The 21,953-nt window shown below is 41.7% G+C and overlaps 1 protein-coding gene and 1 long non-coding RNA gene across 2 annotated transcripts in view; one reads left to right on the forward strand and one right to left on the reverse strand.

Moving 5' to 3' along the window:
* The window catches only part of LOC115898305, a 100,973-nt gene that overhangs the window by 28,862 nt on the left and 50,158 nt on the right, over positions 1-21,953 (reverse strand). The gene's annotated exons all lie outside the window — the stretch shown is intronic.
* Positions 13,270-21,413, forward strand: GIMAP2 (GTPase, IMAP family member 2). The gene is made up of 3 exons (XM_010379724.2): positions 13,270-13,378; positions 14,995-15,030; positions 20,097-21,413. The coding sequence occupies exons 1-3, from the start codon at positions 13,327-13,329 to the stop codon at positions 21,080-21,082; spliced, it is 1,074 nt and encodes a 357-aa protein (XP_010378026.2). The 5' UTR covers positions 13,270-13,326; the 3' UTR covers positions 21,083-21,413.

The following is a 21,953-nucleotide window of genomic DNA, read 5'->3' on the forward strand; positions in this document are numbered from 1 at the left end:
TCCTTCAATCCAATCAAGTTGACACTCAGTATTAACCATCACACTGCCCAAAGCAATTTAAAGTTTTAATGCTATTCCTATCAAACTACCAATGACATTCTTCACAGAACTAGGGAAAAAAATCTATTTTAAAATTCATATGGAATCAAAACAGAACCTGAATAGCCAAGGCAATCCTAAGCAAAAAGAACAAAGCTGAAAGCACCATGCTACCCCACTTCAAACTATACTACAGAGCTACAGTAACCAAAACAACATGGTACTGGTACAAATACGGGCACATAGACCAATGGAACAGAACAGAGAGCCCAGAAATAAGGCCACACACCTAAAACTTCTGATCTTCAACAAAGCTGACAAAAAACAAGTAATGGGGAAAGGACTCCCTATTCAATAAATAGTGCTGGGATAATTGGCTAGCCATATGCAGAAGATTGAGACTGGACCCCTTCCTCACACCATATACAAAAATCAGCTCATGCTGGATTAAAGACTTATACGTAAAACCCAAAACTATAAAATCTCTGGAACATAACCTAGGAAATACCATTCTGGACACAGGAACTGGCAAAGATTTTATAATGAACTTGCCAAAAGCAACTGCAACAAAAGTAAATTTGACAAATGGAATCTAATTAAACTAAAACGTTTTTCACAGCAAAAAAAACTATCAACAGAATAAACAGACAACCTACAGAATAGGAGAAAATTTTTGCAATCTATTTTTTTCCTATACATGCTGGATATTAGACCTTTGCATCTGACAAAATCTAATATCCAGTATCTATAAGGAACTTAAACAAATGTACAAGAAAAAAACAAAAGACCCCATTAAAAAGTGGGCAAAGGAGGGGCACGCCCAAGATGGCCAAATAGTAAGAGCTCCAGCCTCCAACTCCCAGCCTGAGTGACACAGAAGATGGGTGATTTCTGCATTTTCAACTGAGGTACCAGCTTCATCTCACTGGGGTGTGTTGGACAGTTGGCGCTGGTCCATGGGTGCAGCCCGACCAGCAAGAGCTGAAGCAGGGTGAGGCATTGCCTCACCTGGGAAGTCCAAGGGGGAAGGGAATTCCCTTTCCTAGGCAAAGGAAATTGAGACACACACCTGGAAAATCAGGTAACTCCCACCCTAATACTGTGCTTTACCAAGGGTCGCAAATGGTACACCAGGAGATTATATCCCATGACTGGCCTGGAGGGTCCCACGCCCACGAAGCCTCCCTCATTGCTAGCACAGCAGTCTGAGATCTAACTGCAAGGCGGCAGAAAGGCTGGGGGAGGGGCGCCTGCCATTGCTGAGGCTTAAGTAGGTAAAAAAAGCCCCCTGGATGTTCAAATTGGGTGGAGCCCACCACAGCTCAAGGAGGCTGGCCTGCCTCTTGTAGACTCCTCCTCTGGGGACAGGGCATAGCTAAACAAAAAGCAGCAGAAACCTTAGCAGAGGTAAATGCCCCTGTCTGACAGCTTTGAAGAGAGCACTGGATCTCCCAGCATGGAGGTTGAGATCTAAGAACGGACAGACTGCCTGCTCAAGTGGGCCCCTGACCCACGCTGAGTAGCCTAACTGGGAGACATCCTCCACTAGGTGCAGACCAACACCTCACACCTCACATGGCGGGGTATAACCCTGAGATGAAGCTTCCACAGCAAGAATCAGACAGCAACACTCACTGTTCAGCAATATTCTGTCTTCTGCAGCCTCTGCTGCTGATACCCAGGCAAACAGGGTCTGGAGTAGACCTCAAGCAAACTCCAACAGACCTACAGCTGAGGGTCCTGACTGTTAGAAGGAAAACTAACAAACAGAAAGGACACCCACAACAAAACCCCATTAGTACGTTACTATCATCAAAGACCAAAGACAGATAAAACCACAAAGATGGGGAAAAAGCAGTGCAGAAAAGCTGGAAATTCAAAAAATCAGAGCACATCTCCCCCTCCAAAGGAACGCAGCTCATTGCCAGCAATGGAACAAAGCTGGACAGAGAATGACTTTGACGAGTTGAGAGAAGAAGGCTTCAGTCAATCAAACTTCTCAGAGCTAAAGGAGGAACTATGTACCCAGCGCAAAGAAACTAAAAACCATGGAAAAAGAATGGATGAATGGACAACTAGAATAATCAATGCAGAGAAGACCTTAAAAGAACTCATAGAGATGAAAACCATAACACGAGAACTACGTGACAAATGCACTAGCTTCAGTAACCGACTCGATCAACTGGAAGAAAGAGTATCAGCGATTGAAGATGAAATGAATGAAATGAAGTGAGAAGAGAAGCGCAGAGAAAAAAGAGTAAAAAGAAACGAACAAAGCCTCCAAGAAATATGGGATTATGTGAAAAGACCTAATCTATGTCTGATTGGTGTGCCTAAAAGTGATGGGGAAAATGGAACCAAGTTGAAAAACATTCTTCAGGATATTATCCAGGAGAACTTCCCCAACCTCGTAAAGCAGGCCAACATTCAAATTCAGCAAATACAGAGAAAGCCACAGAGATACTCCTCGAGAAGAGCAACTCCAAGACACATAATTGTCAGATTCACCAAAGTTGACATGAAGGAAAAAATGTTAAGGGCAGCCAGAGAGAAAGGTCGGGTTACACACAAAGGGAAACACATCAGACTAACAGCAGATTGCTCGGCAGAAACTCTACAAGCCAGAATAGAGTGGGGGCCAATATTCAACATTCTTAAAGAAGAGAATTTTCAACCCAGAATTTCATATTCAGCCAAACTAAGTTTCATAAGTGAAGGAGAAATAAAATCCTTTACAGACAAGCAAATGCTTAAGAGATTTTGTCACCACCAGGCCTGCCCTACAAGACATCCTGAAGGAAGCACTAAACATGGAAAGGAACAACAGGTAACAGCCATTGCAAAAACATGCCAAAATGTAAAGTCCATTGATGCTAGGAAGAAACTGCATCAACTAAAATAACCATCTAATATCATAATGACAGGATCAAGTTTACACATAACAATATTAACCTTAAATGTAAATGGACTAAATGGTCCAATTAAAAGACACAGACTGGCAAACTGGATAAAGAGTCAAGACTCATCAGTTTCCTGTATTCAGGAGACCCATCTCACATGCAGAGACACATAGGATCAAAATAAAGGGATGGAGGAAGATCTACCAAGCAAATGGAAAACAAAAAAAAGCAGGGGTTGCAATCCTAGTTTCTGATAAAAACAGACTTTAAACCATCAAAGATGAAAAGAGACAATGAAGGCCATTACATAATGGTAAAGGGATCAAATCACCAGAAAGAGCTAACTATCCTAAATATATATGCACCCAATACAGGAGCACCCAGATTCATAAAGCAAGTCCTTAGAGACTTACAAAGAGAGTAGACTCCCATACAATAATAACAGGAGACACTAACACCCCGCTGTCAACATTAGACAGATCAACAAGACAGAAAGTTAACAACGATATCCAGGAATTGAACTCATCTCTGCACCAAGTGGACCTAATAGACATCTACAGAACTCTCCACCAAAAATCAACAGAATATACATTCTTCTCAGCACCACATCGCACTTATTCCAAAATCGACCACATAGTTGGAAGTAAAGCACTCCTCAGCAAATGTAAAACAACAGAAATTATAACAAACTGTCTCTCAGACCACAGTGCAATCAAACTAGAACTCAGGACTAAGAAACTCAATCAAAACCGGTCAACTACATGCAAACTGAACAACCTGCTCCTGAATGACTACTGGGTACATAACAAAATGAAGGCAGAAATAAAGATGTTCTTTGAAACCAATGAGAACAAAGATACAACATACCAGAATCTCTGCAACACATTTAAAGCAGTGTGTAGAAGGAAATCTACAGTACTAAATGCCCACAAGAGAAAGTAGGAAAGATCTAAAATTGACACCCCAACAGCACAACTAAAAGAACTAGAGAATCAAGAACAAACACATTCAAAAGCTAGCAGAAGGCAAGAAATAACTAAGATTAGAGCAGAACTGAAGGAGATAGAGACACAAAAATCGCTCCAAAAAATCAATGAATACAGAGCTGGTTTTTTGAAAATACCAACAAAACTGACAGACTGCTAGCAAGACTAATAAAGAAGAAAAGAGAGAAGAATCAAATAGACACAATAAAAAATGATAAAGGGGATATCACCACCGACCCCACAGAAATACAAACTACCATCAGAGAATACTATAAACACCTCTATGCAAATAAACTAGAAAAACTAGAAGAAATGGATAATTTCCTGGACACGTACAATCTCCCAAGACTAAACCAGAAAGAAGTTGAATCCCTGAATAGACCAATAGCAGGCTCTGAAATTGAGGCGATAATTAATAGACTACCAACCAAAAACAGTCCAGGACCAGACAGACTCACAGGCGAATTCTACCAGAGGTACAAGGAGGAGTTGGTACCATTCCTTCTGAAACTATTCCAATCAATAGAAAAAGAAGGAATCCTCACTAACTCATTTTACAAGGCCAATATCACCCTGATACCAAAGCCTGACAGAGATATAACAAAAAAAAGAGAATTTTAGACCCATATCCCTGATGAACATCGATGCAAAAATCCTCAATAAAATACTGGCAAACCAAATCCAGCAGCATATCAAAAAGTTTATCCACCACGATCAAGTGGGCTTCTTCCCTGGGATGCAAGGCTGGTTCAACATATGCAAATCAATAAACATAATCCAGCATATAAACAGAACCAAAGATAAAAACCTCATGACTATCTCAATAGATGCAGAAAAGTCCTTTGACAAAATTCAACAGCCCTTCATGCTAAAAACTCTAAATAAATTCGGTATTGATGGAACATATCTCAAAATAATAAGAGCTGTTTATGACAAACCCACAGCCAGTATCATGCTGAATGGGCAAAAACTGGAAGCATTCCCTTTGAAAACTGGCACAAGACAGGGATGCCCTCTCTCACCACTCCTATTCAACATAGTGTTGGAAGTTCTGGCTAGGAAAATCAAGCAAGAGAAAGAAATAAATGGTATTCAGTTAGGAAAAAAAGAAGTCAAATTGTCCCTGTTTGCAGATGACATGATTGTATATTTAGAAAACCCCATCATCTCAGCCCAAAATCTCCTTAAGCTGATAAGCAACTTCAGCAAAGTCTCAGATACAAAATTAATGTGCAAAAATCACAAGCATTCATATACACCAGTAACAGGCAAACAGAGAGCCAAATCATGAATGAACTTCCATTCACAATTGCTTCAAAGAGAATAAAATACCTAGGAATCCAACTTACAAAGGATGTAAAGGACCTCTTCAAGGAGAACTACAAACCACTGCTCACTGAAATAAAAGAGGACACAAACAAATGGAAGAACATACCATGCTCATGGATAGAAAGAATCAATATCGTGAAAATGGCCATACTGCCCAAGGTTATTTATAGATTCAATGCCATCCCCATCAAGCTACCAATGAGTTTCTTTACACAATTGGAAAAAACTGCTTTAAAGTTCATAAGGAACCAAAAAAGAGCCCGCATTGCCAAGACAATCCTAAGTCAAAAGAACAAAGCTGGAGGCATCACGCTACCTGACTTCAAATTATACTACATGGCTACAGTAACCAAAACATTATGTACCAAACAGAGATATAGACCAATGGAACAGAACAGAACCCTCAGAAATAATACCACACATCTACAGCCATCTGATCTTTGACAAACTTGACAAAAACAAGAAATGGGGAAAGGATTCCCTAGTTAATAAATGGTGCTGGGAAAATTGTCTAGCCATAAGTAGAAAGCTGCAACTGGATGCTTTCCTTACTCTTTATATGAAAATTAATTCAAGATGGATTAGAGACTTAAATATTAGACCTAATACCATAAAAATCCTAGAAGATAACCTAGGTAATACCATTCAGGACATAGGCATGGGCAAGGACTTCATGTCTAAAACACCAAAAGCAACAGCAACAAAAGCCAAAATTGACAAATGGGATCTAATGAAACTACAGAGCTTCTGCACAGCAAAAGAAACTATCATCAGAGTCAACAGGCAACTGACAGAATGGGAGAAAAATTTTGCAATCTACTCATCTGACAAAGGGCTAATATCCAGAACCTACAAAGAACTCAAACAAATTTACAAGAAAAAAACAAACAACCCCATCAAAAAGTGGGCAAAGGATATGAACAGATATTTCTCAAAAGAAGACATGCATACAGCCAACAGACACATGAAAAAATGCTCGTCATCACTAGCCATCAGAGAAATGCAAATCAAAACCACAATGAGATACCATCTCACACCAGTCAGAATGGCAATCATTAAAAAGTCAGGAAACAACAGGTGCTGGAGAGGATGTGGACAAACAGGAACACTTTTACACTGTTGGTGGGATTGTAAACTAGTTCAACCATTATGGAAAACAGTATGGTGATTCCTCAAGGATCTAGAACTAGAAGTACCATATGACCCAGCCATCCCATTATGGTTATATACCCAAAGGATTATAAATCATGCTGCTGTAAAGACAAATGCACACGTATGTTCATTGCGGCACTATTCACAATAGCAAAGACTTGGAATCAACCCAAATGTCCATCAGTGACAGACTGGATTAAGAAAATGTGGCATATACACACCATGGAATACTATGCAGCCATAAAAAAGGATGAGTTTGTGTCCTTTGTAGGGACCTGGATGCAGCTGGAAACCATCATTCTCAGCAAACTATTGCAAGAACAGAAAACCAAACACCGCATGTTCTCACTCATAGGTGGGAACTGAACAATGAGATCACTTGGACTTGGGAAAGGGAACATCACACACCAGGGCCTATTATGGGGAGGGGGAAGTGGGGAGGGATTGCATTGGGAGTTATACCTGATGTAAATGACGAGTTGATGGGTGCTGACGAGTTGATGGGTGCAGCACACCAACATGGCACAAGCATACATATGTAACAAACCTGCAAGTTATGCACATGTACCCTAGAACTTAAAGTATAATAATAAAGAAAAGAAAATGGCCATACTGCCCAAGGTAATTTATAGATTCAATGCCATACCCATTAAGCTACAAATGACTTTCTACACATAATTGGAAAAAACTGTGCTAAAGTTCATATGCAATCAATAAAGACCCCGCACTGCCAAGACAATCCAAAAGAACAAAGCTGGAGGCATCACGCTACCTGACTTCAAACCATACTAAAAGGCTACAGTAACCAAAACAGCATGGTACTGGTACCAAAACAGACATATAGGCCAATGGAACAGAACAGAGCCCATAGAAATAATACCACACATCTACAGCCATCTGATCTTTGACAAACTTGACAAAAACAAGAAATGGGGAAAGGATTCCCTAGTTAATAAATGGTGCTGGGAAAATTGGCTAGCCATAAGTAGAAAGCTGAAACTGGATCCTTTCCTTACTCTTTATATGAAAATTAATTCAAGATGGATTAGAGACTGAAATGTTAGACCTAAAACCATAAAAACCCTAGAAGAAAACCTAGGAAATACCATTCAGGACACAGGCATGGGCAAGGAATTCATGTCTAAAACACCAAAAGCAATGGCAACAAAAGCCAAAATTGACAAATGGGATCTAATGAAACTACAGAGCTTCTGCACAGCAAAAGAAACTATCATCAGAGTCAACAGGCAGCCTACAGAATGGGAGAAAATCTTTGCAATCTACTCATCTGACAAAGGGCTAATATCCAGAACCTACAAAGAACTCAAACAAATTTACAAGAAAAAAACAAACAACCCCATCAAAAAGTGGGCAAAGGATATGAACAGACATTTCTCAAAAGACATGCATACAGTCAACAGACACATGAAAAAATGCTCATCATCACTGGCCATCAGAGAAATGCAAATCAAAACCACAATGAGATACCACCTCACACCAGTTAGAGTGGCAATCATTAAAAAGTCAGGAAACAACAGGTGCTGGAGAGGATGTGGAGAAATAGGAACACTTTTACACTGTTGGTGGGACCGTAAACTAGTTCAACCATTATGGAACACAATGTGGTGATTCCTCAAGGATCTAGAACTAGAAATACCATTTGACCCAGCCATCTCATTACTGGGTATATACCCAAAGGATTATAAATCATGCTGCTATAAAGACACATGCACACGTATGTTTATTGCAGCACTATTCACAATAGCAAAGACTTGGAATCAACCCAAATGTCCATCAGTGACAGACTGGATTAAGAAAATGTGGCACATACACACCATGGAATACTATGCAGCCATAAAAAAGGATGAGTTCATGTCGTTTGTAGGGACATGGATGCAGCTGGAAACCATCATTCTCAGCAAACTATCGCAAGAACAGAAAACCAAATACCGCATGTTCTCACTCATAGGTAGGAATTGAACAATGAGATCACTTGGACACAGGAAGGGGATTATCACACACTGGGTCCTATTGTGGGGAGGGGTGGGGGAGGGATAGCATTAGGAGATATACCTAATGTAAATGACGAGTTAACGGGTGCAGCACACCAACATGGTACATGTATACACATGTAACAAACCTGCACGTTGTGCACATGTACCCTAGAACTTGAAGTATAAAAAAAAAAAAGTGGGCAAAGGACATGAACAGACACTTTTCAAAAGAAGACACATGCAGCCAACAAGCATATGAAAAAATGCTCAACATCACTGATCATTAGAGAAATGCAAATCAAAACAACAATAAGAGACCATCTCACACCAGTCCAAATGACTATTATTAAGAAGTCAAAAATTAACAGATGCTGGTGAGGTTGCAGAAAAAAGGGAATACTTATACACCATTGGTAGGAGTGTAAATTAATTCAACATTTGTGGAAAGCAATGTGGTATTTCCTCAAAGATCTAAAAACAGAACTACCATTTGACCCAGTAATCCCATTACTGGGTGTATAGTCAAAGAAATATAAATCATTCTGTCATAAAGACACATGTATGTTCACTGCAGCACTATTCACAATAGCAAAGACATGGAATCAACCTAAATCCCCAACAATGGTAGACTGGATAAAGAAAATGCAGTACATATGCACCATAGAATACTCGGCAGCCATAAAAATGAATGAGATCATATCCTTTGCAGGAACATGGATGGAGCTGGAGGCCATTATCCTTAGCAAACTAACACAAGAACATAAAGCCAAATATTGCATATTCTCACTTATAAGTGGAAGGTAAATGATGAGAATAGATGAACACATAGAAGTGAACATCAGACAGTGGGGATTACCAGAGGGTGAAGAGTAGGAGGAGGAGAGGATGAGAAAAAAGACTTATTGAGTACTAAGCTTAATACTTGGGTAACAAAATAATCTGTACAACAAACTTCTATGACACAGGTTTACCTATATCACTAACTTGCACATACACCCCTGAACTTAAAAGTTGAAAAAAAAAGATGTTAAGCAACTGGGTTATTCATATATCTCCTTTTCTGAAGTATCTGTTCAATTTTTGCCCATTTTTATTAGGTTATGTGTCTTCTTTAAATTATTGAGTTATAAAAGTTCTTTATCATGAATAACATATTTTTCTAGATACATTTTTGAGAATGTTTTCTCCTAGCTGTGGCAAGGATTCCTTCCTTTCTCTTTCTCTTCCATACTTCCTTTCTTTCTTCCTTTCTATCTTTTTTGTATAAACACAGCTATATACTGCCTTTTAAGCACTGATTAAACTACATTCAATGAGTTATGGTAAGTTTTGTTTTCATTATCAGTTTTCAAATTTTGACACATTTGGGCATTATCTAGACATCATATTGTTATTGATTTCTTTGCATCATCCAATTGTTGTCAGAGAACATACTTTGTATGGTTTCAGTAGTTTCAAATTTATTGAGACTATTTTCCATCATATTATGTCTTCATGAAAGTAGATGTTCACTTGAAAACGAATACATATTCTGCAGTTGTAAAGCATAATGTTTTATAAGTATCAGTTATCTCAAGGTGGTTAACAGTACTTTCCTGATCTTCTATATCATCATGAATTTTTTATCAAGTTATTCTATCAATCACTAAAAAAGAAGTATTAAAATCTCCAGCTGCTTGTGGCCTTCTTTCTCCCTCTAGTCCTGACAATTTTTGTTTTATGTATTTTGAATCTGTTATTATATACATATTTATCATTTTTGTTTTTATTAAAGTTTTTTCCTTAAAGAACAGTTACAGAAAAGGAAAATTATAAACTTTTCTCTAGACACTGCTGTTCCTGAGCATAATTTATGGAACTACAAATCCGTCTTTCTACCAAAGTAAGATAAAGCCAACACTGAAAATGGACAGTTAGATGAAATGAACATGTGTCGTGTAGGTGATCCACTGAATTCATTAGACCTGTAGATGCCTTGCACTCCCACTTACATTATCCAATATTTCTTATTTATAAACCTAAATTATTGGGCCAGATGCAGTGGGTCACGCCTGTATTCCTAGCACTTTGGGAGGCCAAAGCGGACGGATCATGAGGTTAGCAGATCAAGACCATCCTGGCTAACACAGTGAAACCCCGTCTCTATTAAAATAAATAAATAAATAAATAAATAAATAAATACAAAAAATTAGCCTGGCCTGGCGGCCAGCGCCCGTAATTCCAGCTACTTGGGAGACTGAGGCAGGCTAATCGCTTGAACTCAGGAGGTGGAGATTGCATTGAGCCGAGATTGTGCCACTGCACTCCAGCCTGGGTGACAAGTGAGACTCCAAATCAAAATAAAATAAAATAAAATAAGGCTGAAGTATTTTTTTTTTTTTTTTTTGGTATTCAGAGAAGCATATATTATAATTCTGGTATTCTAAGTTGACAGTTTTTTCTCATAAATTCTATTTATGATTTAGAAAATTGGTAAGCTTTCAGTTTGATGCATATTACATTACCTTGGTTTCACACATAAAACAATAAGAAATAGGCCCCAGTTAGTGTTTTTACATAGAATATTTCATTTTTCAGACTAAATTATAGACTGACAGATTATAGATATCAAGCAGGAGTTGCCTGTGTATTGTTCTTCAAGCACACTTGTGAGATTGTACAGTGAAGGATCTGGAAGAAAATGAAACAAAACAACAATTGTGTGTTATAAAGGTGGTAGTGTTCACCCAGGTTCCTTAGGGTCCACTGCATTCCCCAGTCTCCATCATAGTGTCTCCAGAATTGGTGGGTTCTTGGTCTCACTGGCTTCAAGAACGAAACTGTGGACCCTCACGGTGAGTGTTACAGTTCTTAGAGATGGTGTGTCCCCAGTTTCTTCCTTCTGGTTGGTTCTTGGTCTCGCTGGCTTCAGGAGTGAAGCTGCAGACCTTCAAAGTGAGTGTTACAGATCTTAAAAGCAGCACGTCTGGAATTGTTTGTTCTTCCCGGAGGGTTTGTGGTCTCACTAGCCTCAGATGGGAAGCTGCAGACCTTCAGGATGAGTGTTACAGCTCATAAAAGCAGTGTGGACCCAAAGAGTGATAGCAAGAGTTAGTGCAGAGGGGAAACACAAAGCCTCCGCCATGTGGAAGGATACCAGTGCCGGTTGCCGCAGCTGGCTGGCGGGACAGCCTGCTTTTATTCCCTCATCTGGCCCCACCCACATCCTGCTGATTGGTCCATTTTACAGAGAGCTGATTGGTCCATTTTGACAGAGTGCTGATTGTGCATTTACAATCCCTAAGCTAGACACAGAGTGCTTGGTGCATTTACAATCCTGCTAGCTAGACATAAAAGTTCTCCAAGTCCCCACTAGGTTAGCTAGATACAGAGTACTGATTGGTGTATCTACAAACCTTTAGCTAGACACATAGTGCTGATTGGTCTATTTACAATCCCTTAGCTAGACATAAAAGTTCTCCAAGTCCCCACTAGACTCAGGAGCCCAGCTGGCTTCACCTAGTGTATTCCGTTGGTGGAGCTGCCCTGCCAGCCCGGAGGAATCCACTTCTCAGGGGGTCATTTGCACCTGTACTCTTCAGCCCCTGGGCGGTTGATGGCACTGAGTGCTGTGGAGCAGGGGGCAGCGCGCGAAGAGGCAGCTGAGGCCCAGCGAGAGCTCGAGCACAGCACCGGCCTGCCACACTGCTCCGACCCGGCCCACCCACCGCAGCTGCTGGCCCAGGTGCTAAGCCCCTCACTGCCCTGGGCTGGAGGCGCTGGTCAGCCACTCTGAGTGCGGGCCGCGGAGAAGTGCCCACGCCCGCGGGAACTCGCGCTGGACTGTTCGTGCAGCACGCAGCCGGCACCTCTCCCTCCACACCTCCCTGCAAAGCAGAGGGAGCCGGCTGCAGCCTCGGCCAGCCCAGAGAGGGGCTCCCACAGTGCCGTGGAGGGCTGAAGTGCTTCTCAAGCGCTGCCCGAGTGGACGCTGAGGCTGAGGAGGCACTGAGGGCAAGGGCTGCTAGCATGTTGTCACCTCTCCATAGGAGAGCCATGTGATTAGGAGCCTAGGGCTATGTGATTAGGAGCCTAGGGCTATGTGATTATCCTTGACCAATGAGTTTGGAAAGAAAGCAATGCATATCACTACTAATCTCGGGGTATTTAAAGACAATACAAATTCCATGTCTTTCTTCCCCTGCTGTGGCAACTGCCCTATGTATAAGAAAAAGAATATTTGGATGATTTCAACTTTAATTATTTGCGTTATTCTTCTTGAATATAAACCACTCCAGATTATCACTATAGATATTTCCTAGACAATTTCTCCCCACAGGGAGGTTCTCTGAAATTACAGAGCTGGACAGGGAAGAAAGGCCCAGAAACCTAGAAGCCATGAATGAATTATGTAAAAATGTTTTGATTGTTAATGGTCCTTACAATCAGACATGTACAACACCAGCCCCCTCAGGTTCCCCTTTCTGTGCCCTTCTTCCCCTGGGCAGTGCCTATCAGAGGCTCCTCTTTTCTCCCAGTGGCATCTGCTTTAGAACAATCCCTGCTGCCAGTGTGAATGAGGTTTAAGCCCTTCTCGGGGGGTCATTTGCATCTAGACAAACTTCTAACTGTTGGGACATATCCCAGCTGGGAAGGACTGAAATCTACCAACTTCCTTGGCATTCGTGCCTTTCTTTCTAGTCCAGATGAAATAATTAAAACACTCTTTTTTCACTTTTGAGAAGAGACAGTTGGCCCACATGACAGTAAATAACTACTGATTAACTTTCCATTTAAACTTTATTTTGTTTAATGGCATGAAAGAGAATTTCAGACACAGGCACGTGGTGGGGTTTGTTAGCAGTCAGGAAGCTCAGTGAAGATTCAAGAGAGGAAGACCAACTGGAGTTTCGGTTTTACTTTCTTTTTCTCTTAGAGCTGAGCTACATGATAACAGGACTGAACAGGGAGCCAAGTATTTCTTTGGACAGTAAATCAGGTAAGCCAAGATTTACAAAAAGTTCTGCAGTGTTGATTTCTAGGTTCCAAGCCATGCACAAACATTTTCATTTTTCTTAGAGCAAATTTGTCCTATTTTAAGAGAAACAATTTAGAGTGACTGCCTTTTCCTTAAGTGAAGCCAGTTTACAGGAAACTGACGCAATTTACTTTACACATCACTGGCAAAGAAAGAATTTCCATAGTATAAAGCCAATAAAAAGTGCTAACTGGGAAGAATCTGGGCATTAACATGTGGCTTTCAGTTTTCTGTGCTTGTAGGCTTGGTCTATGCCTGCCAGATTTAAGCAAGAGAAACTAGCTGTGAAAATGTACCGATACTTCTCACTGCATAGTAGTTCCTAGATTGCAAGGACTTCATAACCAATGGCTGTTGGGGAATGAGGAAAATTCAAGCAATTGATGGATCAAGTGAAGTGTATTTCTGGCTTAAAGGATTGCACGGGTTCCCAGAGTCATAATCTTAATTCATTGAGTCTCTCAGCAAAGACTCAACATGAGGGAGGAGGTTTGGAGAGAGTAGAGGAGGAAAGGAGGCAAGGTGGAAAAAGAAAGAGAGGGAAAGGGAGGACTGAGCCTCAGGTGTAAGGGAAGGCACACCTACAAAGAAAGCTGACAGAGGGGAGTGTGCAGGCAAAACAAAAACAGAAGGGAGCCGGGCTGACCTGTGAGAGGACGGGAGGAAGGCAGCGAGAGAGAACTGGGCGTGAGGCTTACGAACGAAACCCACTTCTCAGCTCCTCAGCAAGTGATTCCAGTTCTCTGTAAAGTAGGAAGGCATTCTTTTCCCACCCATCTTGTTCCTTATTAGTAGACAAATGAAGCATGGTTGTTTATAAATATAAGAATCTGGCCGGGCGCGGTGGCTCAAGCCTGTAATCCCAGCACTTTGGGAGGCCGAGACGGGCGGATCACGAGGTCAGGAGATCGAGACCATCCTGGCGAACACGGTGAAACCCCGTCTCTACTAAAAAAATACAAAAAACTAGCCGGGGGAGGTGGCAGGCGCCTGTAGTCCCAGCTACTCTGGAGGCTGAGGCAGGAAAATGGCGTAAACCTGGGAGGCGGAGCTTGCAGTGAGCCGAGATCGCGCCACTGCACTCCAGCCTGGGCGACAGAGCGAGACAACATCTCAAAAAAAAAAAAAAGAAAGAAAGAAAGAAAGAAAGAAATATAAGGATCTTGGCCTAGCGCGGTGGCTTACGCTTTTAATTCCAGCACTTTGGGAGGCCGAGGCGGGTGGATCATTTGAGGTCAGGAGTTCGAGACCAGCCTGGCCAACATGTTCAAACCCTGTCTCTACTAAAACTACAAAAATTAGCCAGGGGTGGTGGTGCACACCTGTAATCCCAGCTACTCGGGAGTCTGAGACAGGAGAATCGCTTGAACCCGGGATGTGGAGGTTGCAGTGAGCCAAGATCGCATCGCTGTACTCCAGCCTGGGTGACAGAGTGAAACTGTGTCTCAAAAAAAAAAAAAAAAAAAAAAAAAAAAAGAAAAGAAAAGAAAAAAAGAAAGAAAGAAAAAGAAAAGAAAAATAAAGATCTTTCAGGATTTAGAACTGAAATATAAGTTTCTTGTCTGTCTGTTTCTCAGGAACACCAATGGACCAAAATGAACACAATCACTGGGGTAAGAAAGTGACTTCTCGTGTGTGTGTGTGTGTGTGTGTGTGTGTGTGTGTGTGTGTGTGTGTGTGTGTCTCTTCTGATGATGTCGGGGCAAAATAAAAAAGAATGAAGGATCTTATTCTAACTCCCACAGCTACCACCACTGGCAGCTGAAAATTGCGGGATTTTGTTTTGGTTTTGTTGTTGTTGTTCGTTTGTTTGTTTTGAGATGGTGTCTCGCTCTGTCACTCAGGCTGGAGTGCAGTGGCGCAGTCTTGGCTCACTGCAACCTCCACCACCCAGGTTCAAGTGATTCTCCTGCCTCAGCCTCCTGAGTAGCTGGGACTACAGGCACACACCACCATGCCCAGCTATTTTTTTATTATTATTATTATTTTTAGTAGAGACGGGGTTTCCGCCAGCCTCGGCCTTGCAAAGTTCTGGGATTACAGGCATGAACCACCACATCTGGCCTGAAAATTGTTAAAATACTCACCAGGATCCAAAATATGCATCCAGGCTTTTCCTTTATGCACAAATCTTTCAGATCTCTTTGAAATATTCCTTCTCCTACCATTCAGTCTTCTCTTCCTTCTCTCACACTTCTATAGATTCTTTGTCTCTCTCTGTCTCTGTCTCTGACTCTACCATTCCCTTTCTTTCCCTTGTCCTCTCTCTCTCTCTCCTCTTCTTGCACCTGTTTCTGCTATCTGTATGGTATGGGTGTCTCTCTCTCTTTCTCTGTATCTTGACCTCCCCTTTCCCACTCGTTCCCTTCACACTCAACCCTCACCTGTGAGAAATAGGAGGTCTCTGGCTTCATTGTGTATGGAACTTGTTATTAACAAGCTGAACTCTGCGATCCAAATGAGAAACAACTTTTTTTCCTCCCATCACTGCCTCTTATTATCCAATCTTGATTTCCTTTTGTTTTGGTTGGAGGGCTGGTGATGGAGTCTTGCTCTGTGGCCCAGTCTCACTCTGTGGCTCACTGTAACCTCTCCCTCTCAGGTTCAAGTGATTCTCCTGCCTCAGCCTCCTGAGTAGCTGGGATTACAGGCATGTGTCACTATGCCTGGCTAATTTTTGTATTTTTAGTAGAGACAGGGTTTCACCATGTGGGCCAGGTTGATCTACAACTCCTGACCTCAAGTGATCTGCCTGCCTCAGCCTCGCAAAGTGCTGGGATTACAGGTATGAGCCACCATGCCTGGCCATAATCTTGATTTATTGATGCCATCTCAGGCAGTTGCCTTTATGATTAATACAGACTAGAAGAATAGTCTATTAAAGTCCCTATTCTACATATATCAGGTGTTGTAGTGTTCGGTGCCATCTAATATCAAACTTACATTCAGTATGAGTTTCTCCTTCCTCTACCTCAGCCTCAGCCTCAGCCTGAACTTTGGGACCTTCCAAAAGTCCTCCTCTCCCTTCCAGCTCTGCCTCCTCAACCCTCATGCTAGTCCCTCTTTCCCCATCAGGCAGGAGGATGGGTGACTGGAGAAAGAAAGTGGAGTGCTTGAGTCCCATTGTCTTTGCAGTCGTCTCCTGGCTGGTCCTCACTGCCATCCCATGCCCCATTACAGCAGACACCCTCCACTGTGCGAGGACACTGTGGAGGCCCCATGGGGCTGATGCTTTGTATGCTTCCCGCCAGAAGCTGTGCCCTCTCTGGCTGAATTATCCAACTAGACCTCTGCTCCCACCCTCATGGCACCCCTGGCTTCCTCTTACTATTGCACTCCCCTTGTCATACAAGGCAGGCCTTTGGCAGGGCCTCACCAAGGCAACTGTGCCTCATTATTTTCTATAAGATCCCTTCTGTCCATGGGAAACCCCCTAAGCCATTGCTTCTTACACCTTATCCTGGTCTCCTAGTTGGCTCTAGTCTGCCTTCAAAATTTAGAATTCTCCAGAAAGGAAGTAGACACCAATTTCCATGTTCATACATGTCTCCAAACTCCAGGTAATATCTTACTTCTCTCTAAATTTGCTCAAGAATTCTCTTCACTTTGCTGCACTTGGATAGGCTTACCAGTTTCTGTCATTCAGCAGACACCCATCTGGGAAATAACCTACCTATCTCTCAACTTCGGTGACATGCCCAATATTTATGAGTGGATGTTTTAGAGACCCTCTCACTTGGCTTTGGATGCAGATAATTCTCTTCCCTATACCCTCCCCACGGGAGAGAATGAGGCTGCACTCCCTAAGAGGCCAGCAACTCAGGACTCCCACCGGTTCTCTTCAGTGACTCCCTTGATTTCTGTTTTCATAGGCGAGAGGAAGGTTAAAGGTGCAGTTTGGCTGCCTCTAAGCAAGCACCAGCAAGGTATATCAGGAGCTGCTTGGCTGCTGTTTTCAGAATATAGAAATCTGTAACGTAATGCCTGCTTCCTTTTAAGTAAAAGTGTACATTGCATGCCCACTGTGAGGCCATAACTTCACTGGCATACAGAAAATAAGAATAAATGTCCATAAGTTTTGGTCAATTTGGCTGGAAGAGAAAATACTTAAATATATGCAACAAGTATTGGTGTAGCAGCATGGCAAAGCACTAATACTTCAGGCATAGAAAATGGGCAGGTTCAACTGCCAGCTTTTTCATTTACAAAACTGGTTAATTTTAATAGCTCTAAGTTCTTGGCCAAGTTGCAGATTCATGTGTAAAATAAGGTGAATAAAAGGAACCCGTGGGTTAAAAGGTTGACAAACCATTTCCCTTTCTGCCTGAGAATTTAATCTTTGGTTAAACGTTTTAGCTCAGATTCTCTAGTAATTTAATAAGAGTAAAATGTCTATAACATTATTAGGAACTTTGCTTATGGTTGAAACCTTCTCTTGATGGGTGAATTATATCTATGCTGAAAGAACTATAAATACATGCTAGGAAGCTCTTTGGAACTTCCCTGAGCAGAGTGACTCTTATAACTCTCATGTTCCTTGCAGGGAATCTGGAAGCTAAACCCCAGGGTTGCTACAAGCGACATTGGCTCCTGTGAGTCCAGGTGGCTTCTCTAACTGCTCAAGATGCCATCTCCTTGCCCTGGGACATCCCCAGGTGACAGTTTGCAGTGTTCCATGAATTGCTGCATAGACTTCCACTAGGTGGAAGGCCCAACATTGTCCCTCTGGCAAGCTAAGATTTCCATTAGAGTAGACTAGTGTCCCAGTGAGGCCCATGGCAGTTCTGTGAGCCCAAGAGGTCATTTGAACCAAGTAAGAACAAGACCCCTGGTGGGCATTGCAGCACCTAACCCTAACTCATACCATTGCTAGGAGGAGTACATTAGGTAATGAAGGTAAACCACTTGGAACAGATCCTGGCACATTAAAAGTTCTCAATAAATGGTAGATTTCACTAACTATTTAGGACTTTGTCCAAGTTACTTAACCGCTGCATGCAAGTTACTTCCTCTATAAGGAGGTTGCTATAAACAATCCTAGCCTAATTTTCACTAAGTGCTTTAGTGCACCAGCACTCTTTTAAGTTCTTTACATATATTAACTTATTTAATACTTAGAACACCACCACATGGAGTAAACTGTCACATGCAGAGAAATTAATCAGTTGTCCAAGATCATATGACTAGCAATGGAAAGACAATTAAAACTAAGCAATCCAGCTCCAGATTCTTTATTCTGCACCACTGCATGCTGCCTCTCAGAAAGCTCATTTTCTTTGTACAGTCTAAGTTCCTTCTAAGCTCTGATATTCTGTAGTCAATGTAGACGTTCTTTCTCCAACTTTCTTTCTGCAACATGAGAGTAAGGAACAGCTAAACCCCAAAAGGCAATGGGCTTAGCAGAAGGGTCTTAGTTTGTTTGGATGTTCTCTCCAGAAAGATTCTTCTGTTATCATGGTATTCCATTTCATTCATATAGGTCAAATGTTCCTCCCTTACAGTAAAGGAATCAAGGGGTTAACCCTCAGGAGTCAGAGTACCCCTACCTTGCAAGTTAAATACCTCATCTCTCCACTATAAAGCTGCATCTTGAGTCTTCCATGAACCCGCCCTAGACAAGTCATTCCTTTCACTGCCATGTGGACGAGCAGAAATGGCACCATGGCTCCTATGCCTTCCCCTTTAAGGGGAATGAATGAAACACATTTTTTCCCTAAAGTCTCAAGCTCCTTCATACCTCTGTCCCCATTCACTCCTCTCCCCAGAACCTTACCCACGTTGAAGGGAAATGGGGAAGGAGAGAGGGAAGTTTACCATATTCTGTGACTATCTTATACAAAAATTATGCCAGCCTTTCTAAGCAAAATTATGATATCCTTTATAAGATCTCAGTTGTTTCTTCACTAATAAAAATAATTTTACACTGCTCATTCTAATATTTTGCTGGTCCAGACACTTCCCTGGTAGTCATGACCCCACTCTGCCCAGCAAAGGTCAGAGGAGAAACCTCTGGCCTTGAAACAGAGCCAGGTCACTTGGCCCACATTGAGATGGAACCCGTAGCCTTGCCTCCACATCTCTGATCTCCAGAGAACTTTTCTTCTAGAGATCCAGGACTGAGTGATTCAGGCAACCATTGCATGATGAGAAATGTTTCTAAATCCATCTCATCCCCAAGTATGTTTTCCTAGGCTCCAAATGGCAATATCCTACAGTCCTAGAGAAATCAAGGTAGTTTTCATTTCATACATGAAATAGATGTGACAGTATCCTTTTACATAATGGGGAATACCTCCTTACCATTAAAAAATATTCCACTGCCAGCCGGGCGTGGTGGCTCACACCTGTAATCCCAGCACTTTGGGAGGCGGAGGTGGGCAGATCACGACGTCAGGAGATCAAGACCACAGGGTGAAACCCCATCTCTACTAAAAATACAAAAAAAAAAAAAATTAGCCAGGTGCGGTGGTGGGTGCCTATAGTCCCAGTTACTCAGGAATCTGAGGCAGGAGAATGGCATGAAACCAGGAGGTGGAGCTTGCAGTGAGCCTAGATTGTGCCACTGCACTCCAGCCTGGGTGACAGAGTGAACTTGGTCTCAAAAAAAAGAAAGAAAAAGAAAAAAAATTCCACTGCCATGATCAATGTGGTGATAACACAGTAAACTTGCTCCTCACAGGATCACATGCAAAGGGCCAATGTGCCAGCAGATCTGAGCTGAGAATCATCCTTGTGGGCAAAACAGGAGCTGGCAAAAGTGCTGCAGGTAACAGCATCCTCAGGAAGCAAGCATTTGAATCAAAGCTGAGTTCCCGGACCTTGACTAAGACTTGCAGCAAAAGTCAGGGAAGCTGGGGAGGTAGAGAGATTGTCATTATTGACACACCAGATATGTTTTCTTGGAAGGACCACTGTGAAGCTCTGTACAAAGAGGTGCAGAGGTGCTACTTGCTCTCTGTACCAGGACCCCATGTGCTGCTCCTGGTGACTCAGCTGGGCCGCTACACCTCACAGGACCAGGAGGCTGCACAGAGGGTGAAGGAGATCTTTGGAGAGGATGCCATGGGACACACAATTGTCCTCTTTACCCACAAGGAAGACCTCAGTGGTGGCTCCCTGATGGATTACATGCGCAACTCTGATAACAAAGCCCTAAGCAAGCTGGTGGCAGCATGTGGTGGGCGAATCTGTGCCTTTAATAACCATGCTGAAGGGAGAAATCAGGATGACCAAGTGAAGGAGCTAATGGACTTGATTGAGGATCTGTTGATGGAGAAAAATGGTGAGCACTATACCAATGGGCTGTACAGCCTAATACAGAGGTCTAAATGTGGATCTGTGGGATCAGATCAAAAATTAAAGGAATTCAAAGAGAGCCTTATAAAGTACATGGAAACTCAGAGAAGTTACATAGCCTTGGCTGAAGCAAATTCCCTAAAAAGAGCCTTAATCAAAACACAACTGTGTGTTTTATTTCGTATTCAATTGTGTCTCAGATTGCTAATTCTGTCGCTTTGCGTATTGCACAGCATGTGCACTTTGTTTTGCTGCTTACTCTTTAGTATGTGCAATTTACTGTGCAGCTTGCTGTTTATTATACCCAAAAAGTTAATGATATTTTCGAGAACAGTTATTAGACTAGAACGCAGGACTCCTAGGTTATAGTTACAGATCCCAGTTATTATTTACTCACTAGTGGGTGAATCACAGTGCTTTTCCTGTAAAATGTGGTACCCGATGTCATATTTGAGATTCTATGAAATGTTTAAATCTTAACATCACTCCAATTATTAATGAACCAAATCATATAAGTTACTGTCTGCATTGAAATATAATATCAAAGCCTTTTGAAATCTGTAAACATAAAATTTCTCTCATTTTCAAATATTTAAAGCCAGTTTTATGTTCCTAAAAACTCATTTTCTTCTTTCTAGTACTACCGTTTCTACTGAATATAATGAAAATGGCAATAAAATAATATTACATAAACTGTAAAGTTCCTTTGATCATATGTTGTTAATTCTCTTCTATAGTTTTCTCCTTAGAAAATGTTAAGTGGACATATGATTCATTTTAGCCAGATTTTAGCCCTGACGTCCTTCAGACTGATCACTGAAACATAGGTAAAGACAAATGTCAGAAAAGATAGTAAATTGGACTGGATATTCTGAAGCATCACCTTGCTAGGTGCAAATAGAGGCTACATTTATTAAAAGAAACAGAATTTTTATAATAGATGAGTTCACCAGAAAAATAAAGAAAATTCCAAAGATGGAGCAAACAATATTTTTTTAAAATGAGGAGCACAAACTGGAGTTGAGGCCCATGAGGAATACATGAACAAGGAAGGCAGAACTGACCAATAGACAAATGCTGGTACCAATCCTGAAATGAAGAAATCAATCTTGGGTTGTTAATAAAATTGGAGAGCTGATTTGGAGCGTTCTGTATTAATTTAGGACCTTCCAGGAGACTAAAGTTATCCAAAATTAGTTCAATTCTTGACATTCAGTAGAAGCAAACGCAATCTTCGCTA

This window comes from Rhinopithecus roxellana, chromosome 6, assembly GCF_007565055.1.
Source record: "Rhinopithecus roxellana isolate Shanxi Qingling chromosome 6, ASM756505v1, whole genome shotgun sequence".
NCBI lineage: Eukaryota > Metazoa > Chordata > Mammalia > Primates > Cercopithecidae > Rhinopithecus > Rhinopithecus roxellana.

What these genes read in the sequence shown, in the direction of transcription:
- GIMAP2 (XM_010379724.2), top strand. Translation starts at nt 13,327, where the DNA reads ATGATAACAGGACTGAACAGGGAGCCAAGTATTTCTTTGGACAGTAAA. An exon ending in TTCTTTGGACAGTAAATCAG is followed by an intron (nt 13,379 to 14,994) that starts GTAAGCCAAGAT and finishes TCTGTTTCTCAG; the next exon opens with GAACACCAATGGACCAAAAT. An exon ending in AAATGAACACAATCACTGGG is followed by an intron (nt 15,031 to 20,096) that starts GTAAGAAAGTGA and finishes TGCTCCTCACAG; the next exon opens with GATCACATGCAAAGGGCCAA.